The sequence below is a fragment of the Meles meles genome, chromosome 3 (genome assembly GCF_922984935.1).
Source record: "Meles meles chromosome 3, mMelMel3.1 paternal haplotype, whole genome shotgun sequence".
Lineage (NCBI taxonomy): Eukaryota > Metazoa > Chordata > Mammalia > Carnivora > Mustelidae > Meles > Meles meles.
In genome coordinates, this window is record NC_060068.1 from 4,963,318 (window position 1) to 4,983,259 (window position 19,942).

General features: G+C 40.0%; 1 protein-coding gene across 1 annotated transcript; it reads left to right on the top strand.

Moving 5' to 3' along the window:
* Window positions 1-5,670: 5,670 nt before the first annotated feature.
* Window positions 5,671-13,091, top strand: LOC123938987 (olfactory receptor 2W3-like; the record flags this gene model as incomplete). The annotated part of the gene is made up of 2 exons (XM_046000820.1): window positions 5,671-6,582; window positions 13,083-13,091. Coding segments are annotated over exons 1-2 (921 nt in total), but the record flags the coding sequence as incomplete, so codon positions are not given.
* Between the last annotated feature and the right edge of the window lie 6,851 nt (window positions 13,092-19,942).

A 19,942-nucleotide genomic window follows, 5' to 3' on the forward strand; every position in this document is an offset into this window, starting at 1 on the left:
GTTTAGGGTTTCTTTCTTGTTCTTTCTCCAGCTCCTTTACGTGTAGGGCTAGGTTGTGTACTTGAGACCTTTCTTGTTTCTTGAGAAAGGCTTGTACCGCTCTATATTTTCCTCTCAGGACTGCCTTTGCTGTGTCCCACAGATTTTGAACCATTGTGTTTTCATTATCATTTGTTTCCATGAATTTTTTCAATTCTTCTTTAATTTCCTGGTTGGCCCATTCATTCTTTAGAAGGATGCTGTTTAGTCTCCATGTATTTGGATTCTTTCCAGCTTTCCTCTTGTGATTGAGTTCTAGCTTCAGAGCATTGTGGTCTGAAAATATGCAGGGAATGATCCTAATCTTTTGATACTGGTTGAGACCTGATTTGTGACCCAGGATGTGATCTATTGTGGAGAATGTTCCATGTGTACTAGAGAAGAATGTGTATTCTGTTGCTTTGGGATGAAATGTTCTGAATATATCTGTGATGTCCATCTGGTCCAGTGTGTCATTTAAGGCCTTTATTTCCTTGTTGATCTTTTGCTTGGATGATATGTCCATTTCAGTGAGGGGAGTGTTCAAGTCCCCTACTATTATTGTATTATTACTGAGGTGTTTCTTTGATTTTGTTATTAATTGGTTTATAGAGTTTGCTGCTCCCACGTTACGGGTATAGATATTTAAAATTGTTAGATCTTCTTGTTGGACAGACCCTTTGAATAAGATATAGTGTCCTTCCTCATCTCTATTATAGACTTTGGCTTAAAATCTAATTGATCTGATGAAAGGATTGCCACCCCAGCTTTCTTCTCACGTCCATTAGAATGGTCATTGTTTTCCACCCCCTCACTTTAAATCTGGAGGTGTCTTTGCGTCTAAAATCAGTTTCTTGTAGGCAACATATAGATGGGTTTTGTTTTTTTTTTATCCATTCTGATACCCTGTATCTTTTGATAGGGGTATTTAGCCCATTAACATTCAGGGTAATTATTGAGAGATAAGAATTTAGTGTCATTATTAGCCTGTAAGTTGATTGTTACTGTATATTTCTCTGTACCTTTCTGATCTACTACTTTTAGGCTCTCTCTTTGCTTAGAGGACCTCTTTCAATATTTCCTGTAGAGCTGGTTTGGTGTTTGCAAATTCTTTCAGTTTTTGTTTGTCCTGGAAGCTTTTTTCTCTCCTTCTATTTTCAATGATAGCCTAGCTGGATAGAGTATTCTTGGCTGCATGTTTTTCTCGTTTAGTGCTCTGAGTATATCTTGCCAGCTCTTTCTGGCCTGCCAAGTCTCTGTGGATAAGTTTGCTGCCAATCTAATATATTTTACCATTGTATGTTACAGACTTCTTTTCCCAGGCTGCTTTCAGGATTTTCTCTTTGTCACTAAGACTTGTAAATTTTACTATTAGTTGATGGGGTGTGGACCTATCCTTATTGACTTTGGGGGGGGGTTCTCTGCACCTCCTGGATTTTGATGCTTGTTCCCTTTGCCATATTAGGGAAATTCTCTCCAATAATTCTCTCCAATAGACCTTCTGCTCCCCTCTCTATTTCTTCTTCTTCTGGAATCTCAATATTCTAATGTTGTTTTGTCTTATGACATCACTTATCTCTCGAATTCTCCCCTCATGGTCCAGTAACTATTTGTCCCTCTTTTGCTCAGCTTCTTTATTCTCTGTCATTTGATCTTCTATACCATGAATTCTTTCTTCTGACTCATTTATCCTAGCAGTGAGAGCCTCCATTTTTTATTGCACCTCATTAATAGCTTTTTTGATTTCAACTTGGTTAGATTTTAGTTCTTTAATTTCTCCAGAAAGGGCTTTTATATCTCCAGAGAGGGTTTCTCTAATATCTTCCATGTCTTTTTCAAGCCTGGTTAGAACCTGTCTTTGCCTGAGGTGGAATTGCACCGCCCTTACCAGGGTCTGGACTAAGTAATCTGCTCAGGTTCGCTTTTGGGAGCTTCTGTTCGCTGAACGCTTTCCGTAGAGTTCCAGAGGACGGGAATGAAAATGGCAGCCTCCCAGTCTCTGGCCCATAGGAGCCGAGAGCCCAGGGCCCCACTCCTCAGTGCGCCCCCAGAGGACAGCACCCAATCACTCCCATATCCCCAGCCTCCAGCCGCGCTCCACGCTCACCCAGCCCATGACCAGTTCAAGGTAACCCCAAGCTGAGAGTTCAGTCCTTGGCTCTTTCTCTGTAGCCGGCTTCCCTCTTCTAACACCTGTAAGCTCTGCGACACTCCGACACCCCCGATCCTTCTGTGACCCTGCAGGACCTGGGGCCACGCTGACCCTGCGTGGGCTTCACCCCTGTTTAGCCTCTGGAGCAATGTCCCTCAGTGGAACAGACTTTTAAAAGTCCTGATTTTGTGCTCCATTGCTCCGCCGCTTGCTGGGAGCAGGCCCCTCGCCCCATGGTCTATCTTCCCGTTGTTTTGGATTCTCTTCTCCACCAGTCCTACCTTTCAGATAGTGGTCGATTTTCTGTTTCTAGAATTGCTGTTCTCTTCGATCTCCCATTGGATTTGTAGGTGTTTGCAATGTTTAGATAAGCTATCGAACTGATCTCCTGCTACCTGATGTAGTCTCAGCCTGCTACTTCGCCATCTTGACGACTCATCCTGTTTTTTGTTTTTTTTTAAGATTTTTATTTATTTATTTATTTATTTGACACACAGAGAGAGAAAACAGAAGCACACTGACAGGCAGAGGGAGGGAGAGAAGTTCCGCCAAGCAAGGATCCCGATTCGGGACTCTATCCCAGGAACCTGGGATCATGACCTGAGCTGAAGGCGGCCGCTTAACCTTGAGCCACCCAGGCGTCCCTCCTGAGCTCTTGTTTTGATTCAGATTTTTTAAAATGAAATTTTAAAAAAATCACTTTTACCTATATGAGACTTTAGGTATAGTGTTTTAGTTAACTGGAGTCTGATCTACTACCACTTTGACAGATGGTCAAGTCTTAGGAAAGAACTCTTTGTAACCAAATGGAAGAAGCAATGGGAAACCAGAAAATAAACAAACAATAAAGACCAAAGATTTCCCTGATGTGGAGAAAATTGAATGATAAGAAGGAAAAGTGCAAAAGAGAAATTTATTTACTTTTGTGGAAATTCAAGGACTTAGCCTTTCATTTCACTCAGATATACAAAACAACAACAAGAACAAAACAAGGAAGACATAAAAGTGTATATTTTAATAATTATTTCACTTTGTCATGATTTTGTATGATAACATTTTATCGAACTTTCCCAAATTTTATTTTATTTCATTTTTTTAAAGATTTATTTATTTATTTTAGAGATATACCATATGAGAGCAGGGAGGAATAAAGGGAGGGACAGAATCCTCAAGCTGACTCTGTACTGACTGTAGAACTCCTTGTGGTGATAATCCCATTCCCCTGAAATCATGACCTGAGCCAAAGCCAAGAGTCAGACACTGAACCAATGAGCTACCCAACTACCCCTAGCTTCTCCCAAATTTTAAAAATGGGCTTAAAAAATCCTCTAGCATTGGGGATCCTGGGTGGCTCAGTGGATTAAAGTCTCTGCCTTCAGCTTCGGTCATGGTCCCAGGGTCCTGGGATTGAGCCCTTCATTAGGCTCTCTGGTCAGTGGGGAGCCTGCTTCCTCCACTCTCTTTCTACCTGACTCTCTGCCTACTTGTGATCTCTGTCTGTCAAATAAATAAATAAAAATCTTTTTAAAAAATCCTCCAGAGTCATAGGGAATTTAATAAACTATTGCAAAAATTAGTTAATAAGTGAATCATTATGGTTCTTCTACTGAAAACAGGGCAAATATCAGGGATTGGAGTTGTCGGATGAATGTTGACTATAGTAATTTACATCTTCAAAGACTGTATTTGTAATGAAGAGTGGGGCAATTCAAGTGAGGTAAATACACAAGGCAACGTATTACTATGTGGAAAGTATGACCTATAAAAGTGATTATGTTAGGTATTCAGTTTCCAAAAGAGAGATCATGGAGGAAAATTTATATCATGATTTGTGATAGTATCTACCGGGTAGATCATTTCACATATGGTCCTGGTAATGAAAGATCACAAAAACCAGAGAACCCAAAATATGCTCTCTCAAACCTGAGATTTTTGGGAGAAGTTTGGGAAAAATTGGACTTTCACAGGAATTACTAACTGCCAATAGTTATGAAGCACTTCTAACCAGCTTCAGGAACATTGAGAAAATGTATTCACAGAAAAGAAGAGAAAATGAATTGCAGTACAAATGGACACATTTTGCTTGTTCACATGTAGCCTTGTTCAGGGATTTAAGAACTAAAGGAAAAATATACAAATTTTCTATCAAAAACAAAGCAAAACTATTTTCTTAAAATGTTGCAAGATATTTATATATTCTAAACATTCTGTCCATTTTTTAGAAAAATGTCTCCAGTATATTGCCAGTTTACTATTTATTTTTTTATCTTATTAAAACTGTTTTATTTAGGGGTGTTTGATTGGTGCAACCAATTAAGTGACCAATGTGGTTTTTGTTCAGGTCTTGATCTCAGGATCTTGAGATTGAGCCTGGCTTCATGCTCAGTACAGAGTCTGCTTAAGGCTCTTTCTCACTCTCTCTCTGCCCCTCCCACTTGCTTGCTCTCTCTCTCTCTAAGATAAATATAAAATCTAAAACAAACAATTAATTTTCAACAAAAATTGTGTTCTTTTTAAAATAATATTCAGGTTTTATGTTTTGTTTTCAGTAGATTTCTATAACAAATTATAAAATTTTCCATCCAATTATCTCTATTTTTAAGGTTTTAAGCTATTCACACAGAAATACACATACATTTTTTTTTATTTTATTTTTTTATTTAATAAACATATAATGTATTTTTATCCCCAGGGGTACAGGTCTGTGAATCGCCAGGTTTACACACTTCACAGCACTCACGATAGCACTTACCCTCCCCAATGTCCATAGACCCCTCCCCCTCTCCCAATCCCACCTCCCCCCAGCAACCCCCAGTTTGTTTTGTGAGATTAAGAGTCATTTATGGTTTGTCTCCCTCCCAATCCCATCTTGTTTCATTTATTCTTCTCCTACCCCCCTAGCCCCCCATGTTGCCTCTCCATGTCCTCACATCAGGGAGATCATATGATAGTTGTCTTTCTCCGATTGACTTATTTCACTAAGCATGATACGCTCTAGTTCCATCCACGTCGTTGCAAATAGCAAGATTTCATTTCTTTTGATGGCTGCATAATATTCCATTGTGTATATATACCACAACTTCTTTATCCATTCATCTGTTGATGGACATCTAGGTTCTTTCCATAGTTTGGCTATTGTAGACATTGCTGCTATAAACATTCGGGTACACGTGCCCCTTCGGATCACTATGTTTGTATCTTTAGGGTAAATACCCAGTAGTGCAATTGCTGGGTCATAGGGTAGTTCTATTTTCAACATTTTGAGGAACCTCCATGCTGTTTTCCAGAGTGGTTGCACCAGCTTGCATTCCCACCAACAGTGGAGGAGGGTTCCCCTTTCTCCGCATCCTCGCCAGCATCTGTCATTTCCTGACTTGTTAGTTTCATACATTTTTATTCAAAGTTTCAAATAGTGTTAGTATGACAGACACAGAATGATTAGTGGCTGTGAATTACTTTTTTTTTTCACCCGATTTCCCATGCTCCTAAAGACAATAGAGATGGATGGGACCAATGAGAGCACCCAGGGAAATTTCATCCTTTTGGGGTTTTCTGACCGCCCCCATCTGGAGAGGATCCTCTTTGTGGTCATCTTGATTGCATATCTCCTGACCCTTGTGGGCAACACCACCATCATCCTGGTGTCCCGTTTGGACCCCCACCTCCACACTCCCATGTACTTCTTCCTCACCCACCTATCCTTCCTGGACCTCAGTTTCACCACCAGCTCCATCCCTCAGCTGCTCTATAACCTGAATGGGCATGACAAGACCATCAGCTACACAGGCTGTGCCATCCAGCTCTTCCTGTTTCTGGGCCTGGGTGGTGTAGAGTGCCTGCTCCTGGCAGTCATGGCATATGACCGGTTTGTTGCAGTCTGCAAGCCCCTTCACTACATGGTGGTCATGAATCCACAACTCTGCTTGGGCTTGGTGTCGATGGCCTGGGGCTGTGGGGTGGCCAACTCTTTAATCATGTCTCCAATGACTCTGTGGCTGCCCCGTTGTGGGTACTGCAAAGTAGACCACTTCCTGTGTGAAATGCCTGCTCTGATCCGGATGGCCTGTGTCAATACAGCTGCCGTTGAAGGCATCGCCTTTATTTTGGCTGTGGGCATTGTTCTGTCACCCTTGGTGTTCATCCTGGTCTCCTATGGCTACATTGTGAGAGCTGTATTAAGTATTCGGTCATCCTCAGGGAGGCACAAAGTCTTCAACACCTGTGGTTCCCATCTCACAGTGGTTTCTCTCTTTTATGGGAACATCATCTACATGTACATGCAACCAGGAACCAGCTCCTCCAAAGACCAAGGAAAGTTTCTCACTCTTTTCTACAACATTGTCACACCACTCCTGAATCCCCTAATCTACACACTCAGAAACAAAGAGGTGAAGGGGGCATTAAAAAGAATGGTTTGGGGAAATCTAGGTTTAAAGAAGAGAGTACAATTAAACACAATGATAGCAATTCCTCCTTGTTAAAATTCTACAAAAAATGTGTATCCATTATCTTGCATGACTATTACCTTCCAGAGTTTGGGCATATTTCATCACAGGGTTTATAGCCCAGCTTCAGTTATCCTTTGTGCAAGTCATGCAGGAGTACATAAATTATAATATCAAAAACAATAATTCTCAAAAGAGTATTTATTAATTATTGCTGATACACAAATACCTAGATGTATCACATACTGTGCTAAAAGTTAGGGACAGTGAATAGGGCCACGTTTTCTAGAAAGGAAAAAGAGAAAATAAAAATAAAAATTTATTTTACACAATCTTTCTGAAATATTTAAACATTAGAACATACTGAATATTTTATACTAATTATTCACTTTTATGAATCTTGATAAGATCTGTCAGCATGTCAGCACGTGGGAACTGCATGTCCCACGGAATGGGAGAAGATATTTGCAAATGACAGTACAGACAAAATGTTGATATCCAGGATCTATAAAGAACTCCTCAAACTCAACACACACAAAACAGATAATCATATCAAAAAATGGGCAGAAGATATGAACAGACACTTCTCCAATGAAGACATACAAATGGCTATCAGACACATGAAAAAATGTTCATCATCACTAGCCATCAGGGAGATTCAAATTAAAACCACATTGAGATACCACCTGACACCAGTTAGAATGGCCAAAATTAGCAAGACAGGAAACAACGTGTGTTGGAGAGGATGTGGAGAAAGGGGAACCCTCTTACAGTGTTGGTGGGAATGCAACTTGGTGCAGCCACTTTGGAGAACAGTGTGGAGATTCCTCAAGAAACTAAGAATAGAGCTTCCCTATGACCCTGCAGTTGCACTGCTGGGTATTTACCCCAAGGATACAGATGTAGTGAAAAGAAGAACCATCTGTACCCAGTGTTTATTGTAGCAATGGCCACAGTCGCCAAACTGTGGAAAGAACCAAGATGCCCTTCAGCGGATGAATGGATAAGGAAGATGTGGTCCATATACACGATGGAGTATTATGCCTCCCTCAGAAAGGATGAATACCCAACTTTTGTAGCAACATGGATGGGACTGGAAGAGATTATGCTGAGCGAAATAAGTCAAGCAGAGAGAGTCAAGTATCATATTGTCTCACTTATTTGTGGAGCATAACAAAGAACACAGTGGACATGGGGAGATGGAGAGGAGAGGGAGTTGAGGGAAACTGGAAGGGGAGATGAACCATGAGAGACTATGGACTCTGAAAAACAACCAGAGTGTTTTGAAGGGGCGGGGGGGGGGTAGGAGGTTGAGGAACCAGGTGGTGGGTAATAGGGAGGACACGTACTGCATGGAGCACTGGGTGTGTTGCAAAAACAATGAACACTGTTATGCTGAAAATAAAGAAATTAAAAAAAAAATCCCTGATCCTTAAGCAAACCAAGTATATGTGAAATTTAAAAGAGTGCAAGAACATTATAGAGGAAAAAATATATATTGTACAACAAAAAAATAACTGGATAGAAAGAGGTCAATATCTAACTTACGGACTCATAGGAAGCTCACTTAGTTAAGCAATGCTTCTTGGTTTCAGCTCAGGTCATGGTCTCAGGTTTGTTAGATTGAGCTCCACATCAGGCCCCATGCCTGGTATGGAGTCTGCTTGACATTCTCTCTCTCTCTCTCTCCAAAGAAGAATATCCACATGAAGTATCATGCTGAAGAGTGAGAGCTTGACATCTTCGTCAATTTAAATACTTTGTTTTAGTTGTCTGATTGCTTAGGCTAGGACTTTGAGTACTCTGTTGAACAGTAGTGGTGAGAATGGGCTTCCCTGTTGTTTTCCTGATCTTAGGGGCAAAGCTCTTAGGTTTCTCCATTAAGAATAATATTCACTGTGGGCTTTCTGTAGATGGCTTTAATGATATTGACATATGTTCCCTCTATCCCTACACTGTGGAGAGTTTTAATAAAGAAAATATATTGTGGGAGTCAAGATGGCAGGGAAGTCGGAGGAGACACCATTTCAACCTGTCCCCTAAAGTGAGATGATTACCTACCAAAGAACTCTGATCATCCATGAAATCAGCCTGAGATCAGAATTATACATGTCTGGATCTCTACGGGGCAGAAGATGCCAGTGGGCAGGAAAGCAGAGTGGGAAAGTCGGACTGATATGGGAGATAAACAAGAGGGGGAGGGAGCCACCAGAGGTGACCGATTGGAAAGTAATACCCCAATACGAGAGTGCCCTGCGTCTGGGGACAGCATTAACTTGGAGTCTGGTTGAAAGCACTCAAAAAAAAAAAAAAAAAGAGCAAAGCATCGCGGGGGGGGGGGGATTGTGGGAATTGGGGTGGATAGGGACAGGGGCTTAAGTCCCCGGACCCAGGACAGCCTCCCCTGGCACTGAGCCAGACAGAGTGCTGTGAAGAAATCAGGTATGGTCTCTGAGCCTCCAGAGCGCCTGAGATGCCAGCGCACTGGAGAACACGTGGGGTCCGGCTCCCGTGAGGGGCTGGGAGGCTCACCAGACGGCATTCCTGAAACGCGTGTGTCCCACACCCTCCCCTTTGAGAGGTGCTTAAAGGTGCTAGCCAGTAATCTGGCACCTGGAAAAACCAGGCATTCCGTGCACGGGCCAGCAGGAAAATCTCAGTGTGCGATCCCTGCTTGGAAACTGTCTGGTGGCCTGGAGCTGCCCAGACAAATGCCACTGCCATGGTTTTGGGTACAAGGAGGAGATCCTGCGTTCCCAGTGACCATGACTTGAAACCTACTCTGCCAGCAGCTCTGCAGAGCATTCTGAGGCTTCTCTCTGAGAGGGAGGTCTGGGTGCAGTTTGCTCTCCTCTAAACATTTAAAAACCATCAAAACCTGTGAAGACAAGAGAAAATAGATGAACAAACATAAAAACCTCCAGAGAATAAAAGCCTGAAAAAATGGTTTCCATAGAACCCACCCCCATGAGGGGGGTGGGAGCACCAAACTTAGGGAACATCATTGACTGAAAACCCATGGCAGGCCCCTCCCCCAGAAAACCAATCCAGAAGGAAGAAAAATTTAAAAAAGAAGACTACAAGAGAACAACCACCACTATTTCATACATACAGCTTTTACTTTTAACTCTTTACCACTATTCTGGTTCATTTTTTTTTATACATATAGATACTTTTTAACCTATTGACCATCACAGTGAGATGTCCAGTATATCAAATTCCATAACAACTTTCTAACCTGAACTTTTTGATACATACACCCGTTGTTTTTCTTTTGCTTTTCTATTTTTTTAACTTTTTCAAAATTTTAAATTAGTTTAGTCTACTTTATTCTTTTTTAATTTTTATTTTCTAATATACATATAGAGTTAAACTACAAGGTAATCCCTTTTCCCCAATCAATGCTACCCCTATAGGCAAACCATTTTAATGTCCCATTATCTTAGTAAATTTGAGTCCCTTAATAAAGACATCAAGATACATCCAGAACGAATCAAAATAAACTTCCTCACCCACATTGAGAATTTATAACCACTCTCCCATCTTTTCCTTCCACCAGTGTTTCTGTGTATTTGTGTTTGTCCTGATAGTATATAAATGTTATACTTGGGGTTCTTTTTGATGCGGTTCTTCCTTTTTTTGCTTTTATATATACATATATTTTATTTTTCTCTTACCATATACTTTTATCAGTCTTTTTGTTTGTTCATTTTTGTCTGTATACTTCATAAATCTTACCTTGGGTCTCATTTGGGCTGAGCCTTCTCTTTTATCTTCCCTTTTTTTCCTGTCTCTCTCTCTCTCTCCTTTTCTTTTTTTTTTCTATTTTTTTTTCTTTTCTTTTTTCTCTCATTTGGGTGAGGAATCCTGATTGCACAGAAGCATTCAAGGGTGCACCTTGACTGCACCATAGTCGATACATCCAGCTACATCCATTCAGTCTTCTCCTACTAAAATGACTAAGAGGAGGAATCCGAACAGAAAAAAAAATACAGAGGATGGGCCATCTACAGCAGCGCTAATGGCTATCGACATAGACAATATGTCAAATAGGGAATTCAGGCTAAAAATTGTTCAGGCAATAGCTAGGTTGGAGAAAGCCATGGATGACCAAACGGAATTGATTAGGGCAGAACTGAAAGCCCACCCGGATGAGGTTCACAATGTTAGGGCAGAATTGAAAGCCGCCAGGGATGATGTTCAAAATGCTCTCAATGAATTCCAATCTAATCTAAATTCTCTAAAAGCTACAGAAACTGAGGCAGAAGATGGAATTAGTGATCTGGAGGACAAACAGATAGAGAGAAAGGATCAGGAGGAAGCCTGGAACAAACAGATCAGAAGCCACGAAAACAGAATCAGGGAAATAAATGATGCCATGAAACGTTCCAATGTCAGAATTATTGGAATCCCTGAAGGGGAGGAAAAAGAAAGAAGTCAAGAAGATATAGTGGAACAATTCGTGTATGAAAACTGTTGGTAATAATTTCTGATGATAGTTTCTATTTCCTTGGTGTTAATTGTGATCTCTACCTTTTCATTCATAATTTTATTAATTCGGGCTTTCTCTCTTTTCTTTTGGATTAGTGTGGCCAATGGTTTATCGATCTTATTGATTCTTTCAAAAAACCAGATTCTAGTTTCATTGATATGTTCTACTGTATCTCTGGTTTCTACCTCATTGACATCTGCTCCAATCCTGATTATTACCAACAGTTATATGCCAATAAGCTAAGCAACCTAGTTGAAATGGATGCATTCCTGGAAAACTATAAACTCCCCAGATTGAACCAGGAAGAAATCAACAAACTGGATAGACTGATATCTAGTAAGGAGATTGAAGCAGTGATCAAAAAACTCGCAAAAAAACAAGAGCCCACGACCTGACTGATTCCCTGGGGAATTCGACCAAACTTTCAAAGAAGAAATAATACCAATTTTCCTGTAGATGTTTCCAAATATTGAAGCAGAAGGAAAACTTCCAGACTCTTTTTATGAAGCCAGCATTACCCTGATCCCCAAACCAGGCAAAGACCCTACCAAAAAGGAGAATTTCAGACCAATATCACTGATGAATATGGATGCAAAGATTCTCCACAAGATCCTAGCAAACAGGATCCAGCAGCACATTCAAAAGATTATCCACCATGACCAGGTGGGATTCATCCCTGGGTTACAAGAATGGTTCAACATTTGCAAATCAATCAATGTGATAGAAGAAATCAATAAGAGAAGAAAGAAGAACCACATGGTTCTCTCAATTGATGCAGGAAAAGCATTTGACAAAATCCAGCATCTGTTCCTAATTAAAAAGCTTCAAAGTATAGGAATAGACGCAACATTCCTGAACTTCATAAAATCTATCTATGAAAGACCCACAGTAAATATCATCCTCAATGGGAAAAAGCTTGCAGCCTTCCCGTTGAGATCAGGAACATGACAAGGATGCCCACTCTCACCACTCTTGTTCAACAAATTTTTAGAAGTCCTAGCAACGGCAATCAGACAACAAAGAGAAATAAAGTTATCTCAATTGGCAAGGAAGAAGTCAAACTCTCTCTCTTCGCAGATGACATGATTCTTTATATGGAAAACCCCAAAGACTCCACCCCCAAACTACTAGAACACATACAGCAATTCAGTAACGTATCAGGATACAAAGTCAATGTACAGAAATCAGTGGCTTTCTTATACACTAACAAAGAAAATACAGAAAGGGAAATGAGAGAATCAATTCCATTTACTATAGCACCAAGAACCATAAGATACCTGGGAATAAACCTAACCAAAGAGGTAAAGGACCTGTACTCGAGGAACTAGAATTGAAATGAATTTCTTTCATTTCATGAAAGAAATTGAAGAAGACACAAAAAGATGGAAGACTGTTCCATTCTCTTGGATTGGAAGAATAAACATTGTTAAAATGTCTATACTGCCTAGAGCAATCTATACTTTTAATGCCATTCCAATCAAAATTCCACCAGTATTTTTCAAAGAGCTGGACCAAATAATCCTAAAATTTGTATGGAATCAGAAGAGACCCCGAATTGCTAAGGAAATGTTGAAAAACAAAAACAAACCTGGTGTCATCACGTTACCCGATTTCAAGCTTTACTACAAAGCTGTGATCACCAAGACAGCGTGGTACTGGCATAAAAACAGACACATAGACCAGTGGAACAGAGTGGAGAGCCCAGATATGGACCCTCAACTCTATGGTCAAGTAATCTTCAACAGAACAGGAAAAAATATGCAATGAAAAAAAGACAGTCTCTTCAATAAATAGTGCTGGGAAAACTGGACAACTATATGTAGAAGAATGAAACTCGACCATTCTCTTACACCGTACACAAAGATAAACTCGAAATGGATATAAGAGCTCAACATGAGACAGGAATCCATCAGAATCCTCGAGGAGAACATAGGATGTAACCTCTTTGATATCAGCCACAGCAACTTCTTTCAAGCTATGTCTCCAAAGGCCAAGGAAACAAAAGCAAAAATGAACTTTTGGGACTTCGTCAAGATCAAAAGCTTCTTCACAGCAAAGGAAACAGTCAACAAAACAAAGAGCTAACCCATGGAATGGGAGAAGATATTTGCAAATGACAGTACAGACAAAAGGTTGATATCCAGGATTTCAAAAGAACTCCTCAAACTCAACTCACACAAACAGATAATCATATCAAAAAATGGGCTGAAGATATGAACAGACACTTCTCCGATGAAGACATACAAATGGCTATCAGACACATGAAAAAATGCTCATGGTCACTAGCCATCAGGGAGATTCAAATTAAAACCACATTGAGATACCACCTTACACCAGTTAGAATGGCCAAATTTGCAAGACAGGAAACAACGTGTGTTGGAGAGGTTGTGGAGAAATGGGAACCCGCTTATACTGTTGGTGGGAATGCAAGTTGGTGTAGCCACTTTGGAGAACAGTGTGGAGATTCCTCAAGAAACTAAGAATAGAGCTTCCTTATGGCCCTGCAATTGCAGTACTGGGTATTTACCCCAAAGATACAGATGTAGTGAAAAGAAGAGCTATCCGTACCCCAATGTTTATTGCACCAATGGCCACGGTCACCAAACTGTAGAAAGAACCAAGATGCCCTTCAACGGATGAATGGATAAGGAAGATATGGTCCATATACACGATGGAGTATTATGCCTCCATCAGAAAGGATGAATACCCAACTTTTGTAGCAGTATGGATGGTACTGGAAGAGATTATGCTGAGTGAAATAAGCGAAGCAGAGAGAGTCAAGTATCATATGGTTTCACTTATTTGTGGAGTATAACAAATAACATGGAGGACATGGGGAGTTGGAGATGAGAAGGAAACTGAGGGAAATTAGAAGGGGAGGTGAACCATGAGAGACTATGGGCTCTGAAAAACAACCTGAGGGTCTTGAAGGGGCCGGGAGTGGGAGGTTGGGGGAACAAGGTGGTGGGGATTAAGGAGGCTCCTATTGCCTGGAGCACTTGGTATGATGCCAAAACAATGAATACTGTTACACTGAATTGAAATAAGAAAATATAAATAAATAAATAATTAAATAAATAAATCTAAACGTACTAGAGAAGGAACAGCAAATAAAGCCTAAACCAAGCAGGAGAAAAAAATGAAATAAAGTAAAATAAAATAAAGTTTAGAGCAGATATCAATGAATTACTAACAAGTAGATCAGTAATTCAGATCAATGACTCAAAAGCTGGTCTTTAAAAGAAATAATAAGATCAATAAACCCTTGGGGACTTGTCAAAAATAAAAGAGAAAAGTCACAAATTAGTAAAATCATGAATGAAAGAGAAGAGATCCTATCCAACACCAAGGAAATAAAAGGAATTATAAGAACATATAATGAGCAGCTATATGCCAACTAATTAGACAAACTGAAAGAAATGGATGCATATCTGGAAATTTATAAACTACCAAAACTGAACGAGGAAGAAATAGAAAATCTGAACAGACACCTAACCGGCCAGGAAATGTCTTTCCAGGGGATATCTACCAAATATTTAAAGAATAAATATTATCTCTACTGTAATTATTTAAAAAAAATGAAAGGGACAGAAAATTTCCAAACTCGTTCTTTGAGGTCAGCATTATGTTGATCCCCAAACCAAAGAACCCTCAATAAGGGAAAATACAGACCAATACCACTGATGAACATTGATGTCAAAATACTCACCAAGATAATAGCCAGAGGTAGCCAAAAGTACACTAAAAGGATTATTGGCCATGAACAAGTGTGATTTATTCCTGGGTGCAAGGGTGGCTCAATCTTCACAAACCAATAAAAATGATACATTGTATTAATACAAGAAAGGACATGAACCATGTGATCATCTCAACTGATGCAGAAAAACATTAGACAAAACACAATATATTTTCTTTTTTTTTATTCTTTTATTTTCAGCAAAATAGTATTGATTGTTTTTGCACCACACCCAGTGCTCCATGCAATACCATCCTTGAACCATCCTTGTAACCCAGGGATGAATCCCACCTGGTCACGGTGGATAATCTTTTGAATGTGCTGCTGGATCCTGTTTGCTAGGATCTTGTTGAGAACCTCAGCATCCATATTCATCAGTGATATTGGTCTGAAATTCTCCTTTTTGGTAGGGTCTTTGCCTGGTTTGGGGATCAGGGTAATGCTGGCTTCATAAAAAGAGTCTGGAAGTTTTCTTTCTGCTTTAATATTTGGAAACAGCTACAGGAGAATTGGTGTTATTTCTTCTTTGAAAGTTTGGTCGAATTCCCCAGGGAATCTGTCAGGTCCTGTGTTCTTGTTTTTTGGGAGTTTTATGATCACTGCTTCAATCAGTTCAATCTTGTTACTAGATATCAGTCTACTCAGTTTGTTAACTTTTTCCTGGTTCAATCTGGGGAGTTTATAGTTTTCCAGGAATGCATCCATTTCATCTAGATTGCTTAGCTTATTAGCATATAACTGTTGGTAATAATTTCTGATGATTGTTTCTATTTCCTCAGTGTTGTTGTGATCTCTCCCTTTTCATTCATAATTTTATTAATTTGGGCTTTCTCTCTTTTCTTTTGGATTAGTGTGGCCAATGGTTTATCAATCTTATTGATTCTTTCAAAAAACCAGCTTCTAGTTTCATTGACACATTCTACTGTATCTTGGTTTCTACCTCATTGATCTCTGCTCTAATCTTGATTATTTCCCTACTTGCGTGTGGAGTTGGTTTGATTTGTGGTTGGTTCTCCAGTTCTTTAAGGTGTAGAGACAGCTGGTGTATTCTGGATATTTCAATTTTTTTGAGGGAGGCTTGGATGGCTATGAATTTCCCCCTTAGAACTGCCTCTGCTGTATCCCATAGGTTTTGGACCAAAGTGTCTTCATTCTCATTGGTTTCCATGAATTGTCTAAGTTCTTCTTTGATCTCCTGGTTGATCCAAGCATTCTTAAGCAAGGTGGTCTTTAGCTTCCAGGTGTTTGAGTTCCTTCTGAACTTTTCCTTGTGATTGAGCTCCAGTTTCAAAGCATTATGATCTGAGAATACGCAGGGAGTAATGCTAGTCTCTTGGTATTGGTTGGGTCCTGATTTGTGACCCAGTATGTGGTCTATTCTGGAGAAGGTTCCATGTGCACTTGAGAAGAATGTGTATTTCTGTTGTTTTAGGGTGGAATGTTCTGTATATGTCTATGATGTCCATCTGGTCCAATGTTTCATTCAGTGCTCTTATTTCTGTATTAATTTTCTGCTTCGATGATCTGTCTATTTCTGAGAGTGGCGTATTGAGATTTCCTACTATTAAAGTATTCATATCAATATGAGTGTTTATGTTGATTAATAGTTTTCTTATGTAATTGGCTACTCCCATATTGGGTGCGTAGATATTTACAATTGTTAGATCATCTTGGTGGATAGTCCCTTTAAGAATTATGTAGTGTCCTTCTGTATGTTTGACTACAGTCTTTAGCTTAAACTCTAATTTATCTGATATGAGAATCGCTACCCCGGCCATCTTTTGAGGCCCATTGGCATGAAAGATGCTTCTCCATCCTTCACTTTCAGTCTGGGTGGATCCTCAGGTTCAAAATGGGTCTCTTGTAGACAACATATGGATGGGTATTGTAATTTATCCAATCTGCAACCCTGTGTCGTTTTATGGATGCATTTAGCCATTCACATTGAGAGTGATTATTGATAGATACGTGTTGATTGACATCTTGTTACCTTTGAAGTATTTCTGTCTGTAGTTTGTCTCTATATTTCTGTTCAATGATATTCTTAGGATTTTTTTTCTCTTTTATAGGACCCACCCCCTTAATATTTCCTGCAGTGTCCGCTTGGTGTTTGCATAGTCTTTTAAGCATTGACGGTCTTGGAAACTCTTTATCTCTCCATCCATTTTGAATGTCAGTCTTGCTGGATAGAGTATTCTTGGTTGCATGTTCTTCTCATTTAGTACTCTGAATATATTTTGCCAGCCCTTCCTGGCTTGCCAGGTCTCTGTGGAAAGGTCTGACGTTATTCTAATGGGTTTTCCTCTGTATGTAAGGAGCTTCTTTGTCCTAGCTGCTTTTAAGAGGGTCTGTCTAGAAGCATAATTCTTCATTCTAACTATCAGGTGTCGTGAGGACTTTCGAGAATCTAAAATATTGGGGAGAAACCTCTCTGCCTCTAGTACATGAATGTTGTTTCCATTCGTGAGATTGGGAAAATTTTCATAGACAACTTGTTCCAGTATATCTTCTAGACTTCTTTCTTTTTCCTACCCTTCAGGGATTCCAATAATTCTGACGTTGGAACGTTTCATGGCATTGTTTATTTCCCTGATTCTGTTTTCGTGGCTTCTGAGCTGTTTGTTCCAGGCTTCCTCCTGATCCTTTCTCTCTATCTGTTTGTCCTCCAGATCATTAATTCTATCTTCTGCCACAGTTACCCTAGCTTTTAGAGAATTTAGATTAGATTGGAATTCATTGAGAGCATTTTGAAAATCATCCCTGGTGACTTTCTTTTATGCCCTAACATTGTGAACATCATCCCTGGTTGCTTTCAGTTCTGCCCTAATCAATTCCATTTGGTCATCCATGGCTTTCTCCAACCTAGCTATTGCCTGGGTAGTTGTTAGCCAGAATTCCTTTTCCGACATATTGTCTATGTCGATAGCCATTAGCTCAGTTGTAGAAGGTCCATCCTCTGTATTTTTCTGCTGTTGGACATTCCTCCTCCTACTCATTTTGGTAAGAGATGACTGAATGTATATAGCTGGTTGTATCAACTGTGGTGCAGTCAAGTTTCATCCTGAAACACTTCTGTGCAATCAGGATTCCCCACCCAAATGAGAGAAAAAAGATAAGAAAACTAAATAGAGAAATTAAAAAAAATGAAAATAGAGAGAGAGAGACAGGAAAAGAAGGGAACATAAAAGAAGAGGCTCAGCCCAAATGGGACCCAAGGTAAGATTTATTAAGCATGCAAACAAAAACACTGATAAAAGTATATGACAAGAGAATAAAATATGTATATATAAAAGAAAAAAAAATGAAGAACCTCATCATAAAGAACCCCAAGTATAAGTTTTATATACTATCAGGACAAACACAAATACACAGAAACACTGGCCGAAGGAAAAGATGGGAGAGTGGTTATAAATTCTCAGTGTGGGCGAGGAAGGTTATTTTGATTCTTCCTGGATGTATCTTGATGTCTTTGTTAAGGGACTCAACTTTCCTAAGATAATGGGGGATTAATAATTGGTTTGTCTATAGGGGTAGCATTGATTGGGGTAAGGGATTACCTTGAAGTTTAACTCTATATGTATATTAGAAAATGAAAATTAAAAAAGAATAAACTAGACTAAACTAAATTAAAATTTAAAAAATTTTAAAAAATAGAAAAGCAAAAGAAAAACACAGGTGTATGTATCAAAAAGTTCAGGTTAGAAGGTTATTAAGGTATTTGATGTACTGGACATCTCACTGTGACGGTAAATAGGTTAAAAATTATCTATATGTATATATAAAAAAAGAACCAGAATAGTGGTAAATAGTTAAAAATAAAAGTTTTATTTATGAAGTAGTGGTGGTTGTTCTCTTGTCGTCTTCTTTTTTTTTCATTTTTCCTTCCTTCCTGGTTGGTTTTTTGGGGGAGGGGCCTGCCACGTGGGTTTTCAGACAATTATGTTCCCTGAGTTAGTTCCTCCCGCCCCCTTCAAGGGGGTGGTCGCTGAGGATACTGTTTTGTTTTCAGGCTTTTGTTCTCTGGAAGTTTTTATGTTCTTTCATCTGTTTTCTCTTGCCTTGACAGCTCTTTTTTTTCGTTTTTTTTATTTCTTATTATTTATAAACATATTATGTATTTTTATCCCCAGGGGTACAGGTCTGTGAATCACCAGGTTTACACACTTCACAGTGCTCACCATAGCACATACCCTCCCCAATGTCCATAACCCCTCTCCCCCTCTCCCAACCCTACCTCCCCCCAGCAACCCCCAGTTTGTTTTGTGCAATTAAGAGTCACTTATGGTTTTTCTCCCTCCCAGTCCCATCTTGTTTCATTTATTCTTCTCCTCTCCCCCTACCCCCCCCATGTTGCATCTCCATATCCTCATACCAGACAGCTTTTGATGGTTTTTGGAGGTTTAGAGGAGAGCAAACTGCACCCAGACCTCCCTCTCAGAGAGAAGCCTCAGAATGCTCTACCGATCTGCTGGCAGAGTAGGATCTGAGTCACGGTCCCTGGGGATGCAGGATCTCCTCCTTGTACCCAATACCATGGTAGAGGTGGCTGTCTGGGTAGCTCCAGACTGCCAGAGAAGTTCCAAGCAGTGATCGCACACTGAGATTTTCCCACTGGCCTGGGCTGGGAATGCCTGGTTTTTCCTGATGCCAGAGCTGCAGGCTAGCACCTGTACACACCTCTCCCAGAGGAGGGTGTGGTATGTGCGCATTTCAGGAATGCCGTCTGGCCAGGCTCCTAGACCCTCACTGGAGCTGGACCTCATGCATTCTCTGATGCCCTGGTGGCTCAGGAGCGCTGGAAGCTCAGGGACCAAGACCTGGTTTCTCCGCAGCACTCTCTCTGGCTAGTCATTTTGGTAGGAGAAGACTGGATGGATGTGGCTGGATGTATCGACTATGGTGCAGTCAAGGTGCACCCTTGAATGCTTCTGTGCAATCAGGATTCCACACCCAAATGAGAGAAAAAAGAAAAGAAAAAAAAATAGAAAAAAAAAAGAAAAGGAGAGAGAGAGAGAGACAGGAAAAAAAGGGAAGATAAAAGAGAAGGCTCAGCCCAAATGAGACCCAAGGTAAGATTTATGAAGTATACAGACAAAAAT